The sequence below is a fragment of the Tenrec ecaudatus genome, chromosome 4 (assembly GCF_050624435.1).
Source record: "Tenrec ecaudatus isolate mTenEca1 chromosome 4, mTenEca1.hap1, whole genome shotgun sequence".
Taxonomy (NCBI): Eukaryota; Metazoa; Chordata; class Mammalia; order Afrosoricida; family Tenrecidae; genus Tenrec; species Tenrec ecaudatus.
The window spans coordinates 8591622-8602465 of record NC_134533.1 but is presented as its reverse complement, the minus strand read 5'-3'; the positions used below and the strand labels follow the sequence as shown (position 1 = coordinate 8602465).

The following is a 10844-nucleotide window of genomic DNA, read 5'->3' as shown; positions in this document are numbered from 1 at the left end:
TACGCCGTGACCACGTGGGACTTATCCCAGGAATGTAAGAAACCCAATCACATGAGTGAACTGAAACAAAAGGGCCACCTGATTGTTGTCTCAGTGAACACAGAAGATTATTTTTACAAAACCCAATACCCTTTCCTATTGAAAACACTAAAACTGTAAGCATAGGGGGAATTCCAAGCTATGAACATAAGGAAAATCCATCATCATTATAAAGAACATGTATGGGGGAACCGATGACAAGAATCTACATATGACTCCCTCCCTGGGGGTCGGACAACAGCAAAGTGGGTGAAGGGAGACGTCGGACAGAGTAAGACATGACAAAATAATAATAATTTATAAATTGTCAAGGATTCGTGAGAGAGAGGGGTGGGGAAGGAGGGACAAAACTGAGGAGGTGATATCAAGGACTCAAGTAGAAGGCAAATGTTTTGAGAATGATGATGTACACATGTGCTTGACACCATGGATTGTGATGAGAGTTGTACGCTCCCCCGATAAAGTGATTAAAAAATAAGGAACATTTATGGAATACACAGCTCGCCTCATACTCAGTGGAGACGGGATGAAGAAAGAGTCCCATCAGAGGTGAGGAACGAGGCGAAGATGGTAACTTTCACCCCTACCGGTCACAGTGGTGCTAGAAGTTGTAATAAAGCAAGAAAGCAGGGAAATGGAATAAAGCGTTACCCTGCTCACCCACGGGACGAGATGCTGTGCGCTGGTCCCTGGGCTGGCGAGTCAGTGCGGCTCACGGCGGCCGTACGCAACCCGGTGGACACAACCCAGACCCGTGCCTTCCGCACAATTGCTCTGTGCCTGAGCCCACGGTTTATCAGCGGCCTTTTGCCTCACCAGGCGCACTGTCCTCTGCCCGGGTGCTGGCCCCTCGAAAGGACGTGAAGGGAGGTCTCCCATCCTCACTTCTGACTGACATCCTCCAAAACAGGTACTTTCAATACCGCTTGCCAACACGACCCTCCAACCCCTCAGTGTCTCTGCCGTCCAGTCATTGGCCAGCTTTCGCGTGTCTTTGAGCCTGCCTGAAAGACCATCTCTCAGAGCAGGTACACCTGCGTCCTCAAAGTAACAGCTTGGCTTTTCAACATTTTAAAGAGATGGTTTCCAACAGGTCTGCTCAGTGCAATCCCTTCTTTGTTTGGGGTTTTTTTGTTGTTGTTGTTTTGCTGTTGTTGTTGACTGCCGCTTCCATGAGTCTTGACTGTGGGTCCCAGTAAAATTAAATCTGTGATCCTCCCAACCTTTGTCTTTTATCACGAGGCTGCTGCCGACTGATCCAGCTTTGAGAACTTTGGTGGTAAGTGCTTCCAGTCTCTGGGGTTTCACAGCCAGCAAGATCGTGACATCTGCGTATCACGGGCGTTAAGGACCCCTGAGGCCATGCTCTCCTTCCCACAGTCCAGTTCTCGGATGGTTTGCTCAGTCGACAGATCAAATAAACAAGGTGAAATGGAACCGCACTGACACACACCGCTGCTGCTTTTAAAGCGCACAGCCGTCCCTTTGGGGGAGGACAGTGACTCTTGATCTATGTATAGGCTCCGTCTGAACACAGGGAAGTGGTCTAGAATTCCCATTCTTCCCAATGGTTTTGATCACTTGTAATGATCCCCACCATCGTCTACCTTGGCATCGTCGATCAAACACAAGTAAGCATCTTTCTGGTATTCCCGGCTTTCAGCCAAGACTCACCCGGCGTCAGAACACCCTCTTCCAAACCCAGTGTGAGTGTCAGCAACAGCGTACTTCATCCATGGTTCCTACGTGAGGCCCGACTGAAATGGAAGAAATCGAAACAAGTCCCCGAGAGCCAGAACGTGACCCGAATTATACCCCCACTGAGTTGAGAGGTCACCCCAAGAGCAGATTGGATGCCGTGAACACTAACGACCAAGGGCCCATTGAGGGATGGAATGGCATCAAGAATTACATGCGTGGAAAACGTACAAGGTCATTAGGAGGAAGGCTCTGCCTTCCTCCTTCCCTCTGCCTCTCGGCCTTACCAAGCACGAGGTCCTCTTCCACGGACGGGCCTCCCCTGAGAGCCCGTGCACAGTCCGTGAGGTGAAGCCCCACCACCCGTGCCTCTCAGGAGCGCTTGGCTGCTCCTCGTCCAGGGCAGATTCGTCCACTGTGTTGGCAGCCTGCGGTGCCCACTCTCCCTGTTCTTCACCGGCAGCGTAGTCCACATGCACGGACGCACCCTCAGTCTTCTTTATCCAACGCCCGACTTTCACATGCACATGAGGCGACTGCACATGCCACCGCCCAGGTTCCCAACGCACTAAAGAGCCCTTATGCAGCAGATGTGCCTAATGCCGTGCATCGTGGGACCTCTGCCTGCCCCACGAGCACTGATTGTGGGCCCAGGCAAGGTGAAATCCTGGTCCATTTCAACCTTTCCTCTGCCTGCCCATGGGTCCCGTGGTGAGGATGTGGGTCAGTCCTGGATCTTCATCAGTCAGTGCTCCGTCAAGTCCTCCTCACTTGCAGCCAGCAAGGTGGTGCCGCCTGCATGTCGCAGGCTGTGGATAAGCCTTCCTCCAACCCGACACTGCCTTCTTCACAGGGCCCAGCTTCCCTGGCTATTTGCTCAGTGTACGGGTCGAATCGGGATGGTGAGGGGACGCAACCTGACCTACACCGTTCCTGATCTCATCCCCTCGTTCTGTTCCCACAACTGCCTCCTGATCCAGGTGGCGGGCTGCTGACGGCTCCCAGGACTGGCAGGTACTAAGAGGCGCTGTGACCAATGAGCCAGATGCAGAATCCCGACCCAGCAAAAAGCAGAGCCACTGAAGCTGCCATAGCTGTTTCCCTGGGTTTTCGGTAAGTAAAGCCCAGGATTGATGAACCTATAGGGATGGAAAGTGGAATAAGGGATTTGGGAGAAGGGGGGATACAGTGGTGATGGCGGGGGGGCCAGGGGAGACAATGTCAAGGAGCCCATGCAGAAAAAATATGTTTGGAAACTGCTGTAGCAAATGTACAATTCTGCTGGATGTGATTGAACTGTGGAATGACATGCTATATGTATTGATTCCCAATTAATAATAGAACAAAGGGTAGGGGGGGGTAAAGCAAGCTTTCCACACTATCTGCTTATATATAAGAAGTGGGCCACACTCCCGAGGGAGCCTCTTTCAATTGTGTCAGCACTGGGGCCTGAGCACGGGTGCTACATCCCACCCTAACCCTACAGCTGCGTGGCCGCTCACAGCCCGGCCCGTCATGGAGGTGGTTACATTGTGTTAGGTCGCGCCATGGGGAAGTCCCAGGCTTCCTCTGCCAAGCTGAGACTCCTGACCCAGCCAAGCTGGCACAAAGCCCACTTATCACAGACCCTGTGCGCCACAAAACTCGAGACTGGGAGCGCCCCATGAGAGTTCCTACGCTGTAATCGTTACAGCTGCTGCCTGCCAGGTCGGTCTCCCTCGGAGCACCTGGGTGGATCCGAACCGCCAACCTGCGGGTCAGCCGCGAAGCCCTCAGAGCAGCCTGGGCTCCTGTTCAACTGTGAAAAGACACTAAGTGATCCGAGTGAACAGCGGACAAATGCTGTGTGAAATGTTCCGGGTAGGAAGTGGATGGAGACAAGTCTACCCGGGGTCCAGCCAGGGGTGGGAAGCCGGGGAGTTCCTGCTGATGGGGTACCGAGCTTCTCTTTGGGGTGGTAGGAACCCTGGAACTACGGAGTGTTGACGGTTGTCAGCAGGGTGTGCGTGATGGTAACAGCAGGTTTGTGCGCGCTTTATCCTACCCCCGCACACCCCACTTGGAGCCGGGGTCTCTTCCTGGGGGGGTTGCAAGGAGAGATGGAAGCTGCTGGAGGTGGATGAAGCTGGACATGACGGCTACTGAAAGAACCCGGGAGTATTTACACCCAGCCTGACCATCCCTGGCTGGTGAAAGTTAGGAACAGTGTTTGTTTTTCCTGTTCTTTCTTTCAACCTTTTCTGGATTTTGAGGAAGACCTAAATATTCATGTTATCGTCAGGAAGAAAAAACACACCCACAGAGCTGGCTTGCCAACTACCCAAGCATTTCAGCACATCTTCACGGAACCTCTGTTTGGGGTCCAGATCCCAGGGGGCCCTCCAGGGGGTGGGCTGGGCACCAGACGGCACTGGCAGGACGTGAGACATGAGACAGAAACGAGCAAGGAGAGCCCCCTGGAGTAGGTAATGTGGTTAGGACAGGCAAGTGAGCCCCCAGGGGACCTGGAGGGGAAATTCCAAGTAATGCGGAGTGGGCTCCAGGGCAGCAGAGTGGCGGCCAACACAGGGCACATGGCGGGACGCTGTGGGTGAATGGACATGCTTCTTAGAGCAGGTTAAACTTTAACCGAGGACACAACTACTAGCCCCTACCCCCAAAGTGACTCCTGGTCATTGTTTAATTCCATCTGGTCTAGGTGACCTGTCTCCACTTTCCCCAGTTCCAAATTTGGCTTTGCCAGGAGGACCCAAGGTGGAGTCGCTGGGCCGAGTCCCTGGCCTCCGGCCTCTGAGTGACTGAGCTGGGTGGACACTCCGGGTCAACAAGGCAGGCAGCCCCTGGCATGCTCCAGGCTGCCTTCCTGAGAGCGGGCACCTCCTCCGGGCCACCAGGGAGGCCCCATGACGTTTGCTGAACTCTTGGATCGGGTGGGTGGCCTGGGCAGGTTCCAGGTGCTCCAGATGGTGGCCCTGGTGGTCCCCATCATGTGGGTCACCACCCATGGCATGTTGGAGAACTTCGCAGGAGCCATACCCAGCCACCGCTGCTGGGTGCCCCTTCTGGACAACAACACGACCCAGGCCAGTGCCCCTGGGCCCCTGGGCCCCGAGGCCCTGCTGACCGTCTCCATCCCACCTGGTCCCAACCGAAAGCCCCACCCGTGTCTCCGCTTCCACCACCCGCAGTGGCAGCTCCTGGACCCTAACGCCACGGCCACCAACTGGAGCGAGGCCGCCACGGAGCCGTGCATGGACGGCTGGGTCTACGACCGAAGTACCTTCGTCTCCACCATCGTCACCCAGGTAAGACCCCTCCTCAGCATACACCACCACCACCACCACCCCAAGTTCTGGCATCTTAAAGGTCAAAGTCACAGGGCACATTGGACCACCAAATAACCCCGGGAGCTGGGTCTAGCCCCTCCAGCAGAATCCTGGGCCTGCCCAGGCTGTGCCCGGAGCTGGGCTAGTGGACTCCTGGGAGTGCTCGGTGGGTAGCTGCGTGCCACCCCTCTGCCTGGTCCTGCACACACCTACCAGCTGTGACTCCAAGAGGCTCACCCTGCCTGTCACAGGGGGCATGCTGTGTCCCCTAGAGCCTGAGCTGGGTGCTGGAGGCACGTGGACAAGGTGGATTCTGGCTCCCTGTCTAAGAGGGAGTGGTGCCCAGAGGCCTCCCTGGGGCCCCAGGCCTAGCAGGTGAAGCCTCCGGCTAGGGCTGAGTCATCCCAGGTGGCTTCCCAGACACAGGGTCCTTCTGGGAGGGGCGGCCCATCTCAGCAAGCAAGAAGAACAGAGGGAAGGGTCTGGGGCCTTGGGGGCAGGGGGGCTGCAGAGTGGGTAAGGCCTCCAGAAGGTCTGACTCGTCAGGCAATTGGGGGTCCTGAGGGGGCTTAGGCCAGGGGTGACCAGACACCTCTCTGGAGGTAAGTCACACCTGAGGAACTTCCCTAGAGGACATCGTCCACCTGCCCGCCGTCCATCTCACGCCCTTGTCCCCTCCACTCAGCCCTCTGCTGTCCTCTCCTTCCAGTGGGACCTGGTCTGTGACTCCCAGGCCTTGAGGCCCATGGCGCAGTCCATCTACCTGGCTGGGATCCTGGTGGGGGCCGCTGTGTGTGGCCACGCCTCCGACCGGTAAGTGCTACCTGGTGCTGGCAAGATCCCAGCCCCCTGGCCCCCTGCAGCCCAGGCCTCGGATGCTGATGCAGCCCTGAAGCTCAAACGTAGGGACAACGCGTTTCTTGTATCAGGGATGTCCAGACCTGGCTGTGCTGCCCGTGGCAAGGCCGTGCCCTCTCTGAGCCTCGGCCTCTGGGTCCGGACAGACGTTGCTTTTCATCAACTGCTCACCGTGCAAAGCTGCTCTGCTTGAGTCCTTCCTGGGGCCAGGGAGCTCACCCCCTGCTGAGAGCACTGCAGGGACTCCGGTCATGCTCCCTTGGGCTCAGGAAGCCTCGGAAGCGGGCTCTGGCGCTGGCATCTGGCTGACCTGCACCTGGGTCAGCGTGCCCTGTGGCACATCCAAGTCCCCCGGGCCTGGCCCGGCATGTGTTACAGGTTCGGACGCAGGCTGGTGCTGACCTGGAATTACCTTCAGCTGGCCCTGGCAGGCACGGCGGCCGCCTTTGCGCCCACCTTCTCGGTGTACTGCCTGCTCCGGTTCCTGCTGGCCTTTGCCGTGGCGGGCATCATGATGAACACGGCCACCCTCAGTAAGTCCCCGCTGGGCTCACCACTCAGGAGAGGTCCCTCGGGCACTCGAGTGCGCACACGGCTGACCGCCCAACTCCTTGCAGTGATGGAGTGGACGTCATCGGCAGCCCGGCCCTTGGCAATGACCTTGAACTCCCTGGGCTTCAGCTTCGGCCACGCCCTGATGGCCACCGTGGCCTACACTGTGCGAGACTGGCCCATGCTGCAGCTGGCTGTCTCCGCCCCCTTCTTCCTCAGCTTCCTGTACTCCTGGTGGGTGCCCAGCCACACGCCCCCACCCCTGGGACCATGTCCATGCCCAGGCCTCCCACTTCAGCCCCACTGCACTCCCTAACACCTGCTCTTTCCCCAGCCCCCCACCCTGGAGGGCAGTTCCCCTCCCACCCCACATCTTGTCAATTCTACCTCTGATGTGTCCCTTAAATCTCTCCATTCTTCTCCTCTGCAAACCCTAAGGGTCCAGGGCCCCAGGGTGGGCCTGGGAGGCCCTGCGTTGCTGAGGCCTGGGTGGGAACCACAGGGAAGCGGCAGGCTGGGGGCTCAGGGGCAGAGCTAAATGCTGAGGGCAGTGGGGATCAGGTTCATGCTAGGGGCTGGGATGTCAAGGGAAGACTGGCCTCCAGTCGGGAGAGGAGGGCCATGTGCTGGGCAGTGGGGATGGCCTGGGGGTCAGTGAGGCCAGGCCCTTTGGGCAGAGGGTCAGAGGACCATCGGCCTCCTCTCGTTGTCTGGCAGTCGCAGCCAGCACAGCCCAGCTCCCAGAGCTCTGTTAAGCAACTGGAGGGCAGCCGGGTATGAGTTGGGCTCTTCAGGCTGCAGGCAGTGACTCCCCTCATCCCCCCCAGGTGGCTAGCAGAGTCGGCACGCTGGCTTCTCATCACAGGCAGGGTGGCCCGGGGCCTGCAGGAGCTGCAGAAGGTGGCCAACATCAACAGGAAGAAGGCCGAGAGGGAAGAACTGACCATGGAGGTGAGGCAGGATGGCCTCCCCTGGGCTGGACCCTACCTGCCCCACACAGGAGACAGATGCAGCCCTGACCAAGGGCTCAGCTTCAGGGAGGGGGACATCTGGGTGTCCCCAGTGCTAACAGCATCCCCTGCCTGCAGGGCGTGCTCTCTGCCATGCAGGAGGAACTGAGTGCAGGCCAGGCCCGGGTCAACGTCAGTGCGCTACTCCTCACCCCAGGCCTTCGCCAGCGAACCTGCCTCTCCACGCTGTGCTGGTAGGTGTCCCACCTCACCACACCCCACCCACCGGGACCCAGGCTCAGCAGTTCTCTGGACTGACTACGCTGCTGGTCCCACTGGGATGGGAATGACCCAGGGACAGGCCCAAATCCCCACCAGCTGCCCCTCTGACAGCCAGGCTCCTGTCAGCAAACAGCCCGTGGCAGGGGGTCTCAGTAAGCAAGCACACAAACTCCCTCCCATCGGATCTGACTCGCAGTACAGGGGAGTACTGGCCCCTGTGAGTTTCTGAGGCTGTTACTCTTTACTGGAGTAGAAATCTAGCCTTCCTCCCATAGAGGGGCCGGTGGTTTTGAACTGCTGACTCTGCAGTTTAGTCAAAGAAGCTGTTCAGCTATCCCCACCCGTTGTGCTAGATCCTCCCTTTAAACCCCTACTCTCTTGTCCAAATCCCCTTACCTGGAGAAGGGAAGGGATAGACAGAGCCTCCCGCTTCCCCCCCCCCCCTCATCCCACCTCCAGCCTCTCACCAGAGCCACCCATTGGCCAAATCAAAAGCCACATTGCAAGGGAGCCTGGGAGATATAGTCGGGAGTGCTCAACCCACCACGCCCCATCTCCACCATGCAGAGCCCATGGGGAGAAGGGCAGGCAGGATCCTTCCAATCTGAGAGATCATGAGACCATGAGCACCTGACCAGCCCACTCCCCAACAGGACTTCCCCCTGCCTGCCCCACCCCCAGGTTTGCTTTCGGCTTCACCTTCTACGGCCTGGCCATGGACCTACAGGCACTAGGCAGCAACATCTTCCTGCTCCAGGTCCTCATTGGGGTGGTGGACATTCCAGCCAAGATAGGCACCCTGTTGCTGCTGAACCACCTGGGTCGCCGCCCCTCCCAGGCAGGGTCCCTGGTGCTGGCAGGTCTCTGCATCCTGGCCAACACACTGGTGCCCTATGGTGAGCCAGTGGGGGGAGGGGAGGGGGAGGGAGGATGGGAGGGGTACTGTGGGGGTGCAGCTCCCCTGCCTGAAGACCTGAGCCAGAACAGAAACCCTGCAAGGACCAGAGGTGATGTGGGGGCCAGAGGAAGGCACATCTGGGAGGCAGCCTGCTCTGGCGTCAAGGGGGGGGGGTCTGTGCTCGGGCAGTGAGAGGCCCCCCAACAGCAGGGATTCAGGAGAATCATTTAGGGGTGGTGGAGGATGAAAGGGGGTGGGACCACACTTCCGGGAGGCTAGGTGGGGGAGCAGATTGGGGACGGGGAGAGGGGATGCTCAAAAAATCATTTAAGACCTGGCACATTTGGGGGGACTGGGGCACAGGGCTGGGGGGACTGGGGTTACTAACGAAAGGTAGTCCACAGCCGCTTCAGGAGGTAAGACCGGTGGAAATTAACCAGAAGCCACGCCCATGGTCCCAGGCCATTGTCCTCTGGCCTGCCTCATGGGGTTTCCTGACAGAAAACGGCGGGTGTCTTTGAACTGGTACCCTTGGTTCCTTCCACACAGACGACAGGCCTAGGAAGCCCAACGGGACCAGTTCTCGGTCCTTTAGGGCAACTATAAGTCAACTTGGACTTGATGGGGCCCCTCGGCAGCGGGGCACCCACGTGGAGATGAACCAGAAACGGCTGGCAAGACAGGCCGAGGCGGCCGCCCGCTGACCCCACTTCTCTCCGCAGAGATGGGGGCGCTGCGCTCCGCGCTGGCCGTGCTCGGGCTGGGCGCGGTGGGCGCGGCCTTCACCTGCATCTCAGTCTACAGCGGGGAGCTCTTCCCGACTGTACTCAGGTGAGGGGTCAGGGGGCCGTGACGGTCTCCCAGGCAGCTGGGTAGCTCGAGGTGGCTGTTTGCATGTGGTCTCGGGGGGTTGCAAGTGGTCTCTGGGCTGGCGGGGCCGGGCTGCGGCCCGCAGCGTGGTCACTCAGGTGCCTCTGGGCCGCAGGATGACGGCGGTGGGCCTGGGCCAGATGGCGGCCCGTATGGGCGCCATCCTGGGTCCCCTGGTCCGGCTGATGGGCAGGCTGAGCCCCTCGCTGCCACTGCTGGTGTACGGGACCGTGCCCTTGCTGGCCGGCCTGGCCGCGCTGCTGCTGCCTGAGACCCGGAGCATGCCGCTACCAGACACCATCCAGGATGTGCAGAGCCAGTGAGTGGGGTCCCCGCCCCCAAAGAGCCCAGGACGTCCGGGCCCGTCCACCTGTTTCTGGACACTGGGAGGCAGAGGCCCAGAGAGAGCCCGCAGCACCGTTGTGCGAGGGTGGGCCTGAGACTGGGTGGTCCTTGCTCCTTGCCCTGATCCTGGACAGAGCGAGCTCCACCCCTAGAGGTGGGGCTAGGTGCCCCGCCCACGGACTCCCACCAAGACAGTCCCTCCCCACAGCTGGCCTTGGCTGTCATTGTCCCCACTGGACTCACGCACGCTCTGAGCCCCTGGTCCTGGTTTCCCCGAGAGAGCGTGGTTGACAGTCTCTCCTGAGTCATCAGGATCAGGATGGACACAGGTCACTGGTCAGGGGTCACTGGGCTCCCTGACGCTCACATCTTTCTTCCCCAACAGGACGGTGAAGAAAACTGCCCATGACCACCCTGTGCTGAAGTGCACACGGTTTTAGGTCCCCACTGCCCCATGGGGTGGGGGACAAGGGGGAGCAGGTGGGAGGGCAGGGGGTCCTCGCTGCCCTCCTAGCTCCCAGGGCTGCCCCCCACCCCCTAACCTTCGCTGGCCAAGGAGCCACAGTCTACATAGAGGGGACAGCAGATGATGTGACGGACAGTGAGGCTCCCACGTGCATGCTCTGGGACCCCAGGCTCTGGGGGGGAGGGGCGCCCTCCCCCTGCCGCAGACCTCAGAGGCACCAAGAACGAAGTCTCATTTCCTGGCTTCCTTGGAAAAACACTGATTCAGCCCGCTCGCCTGGCACCTCCATCTCCACTCCAACCTCAGCCAGATGTTGCGGACATCATCTGCTAGACCCTTCGCTGCCTGGCCTACCCCCACGGCCCACCGGACCTAGCCCAATGGCCCTGCCCAGTCAGGGCTGGGAGCTTGGCCTGCCCACCCCGCTGCTCTCACAGCCTGAGTCCCCAGAGGGCAGGTGCCTGCAAGGGGCGGCGTGCGGGATATGGAGGAGCCAATAAAGGTGCCAAGAACCAGGGACCCAGCATGAGCCCAGGAACTTCCTTAGGGGGTGGGGGAGT

General features: G+C 59.4%; 1 protein-coding gene across 1 annotated transcript; it reads left to right on the top strand.

The window, feature by feature from the left end:
• The first annotated feature begins 4640 nt into the window (after positions 1-4640).
• Positions 4641-9796, top strand: SLC22A12 (solute carrier family 22 member 12). Its single transcript, XM_075547539.1, has 9 exons — positions 4641-5042; positions 5773-5876; positions 6300-6454; positions 6539-6707; positions 7301-7424; positions 7562-7677; positions 8387-8601; positions 9326-9434; positions 9589-9796. The coding sequence occupies exons 1-9, from the start codon at positions 4641-4643 to the stop codon at positions 9794-9796; spliced, it is 1602 nt and encodes a 533-aa protein (XP_075403654.1).
• Positions 9797-10844: the final 1048 nt, after the last annotated feature.

Bases quoted from the DNA above. Each gene is read 5' to 3' on its own strand.
- SLC22A12 (XM_075547539.1), top strand. From the start codon at position 4,641: ATGACGTTTGCTGAACTCTTGGATCGGGTGGGTGGCCTGGGCAGGTTC. The intron at 7,678-8,386 runs GTAGGTGTCCCA...CCCCACCCCCAG, and splicing joins TGCCTCTCCACGCTGTGCTG to GTTTGCTTTCGGCTTCACCT. The intron at 9,435-9,588 runs GTGAGGGGTCAG...TCTGGGCCGCAG, and splicing joins CTCTTCCCGACTGTACTCAG to GATGACGGCGGTGGGCCTGG.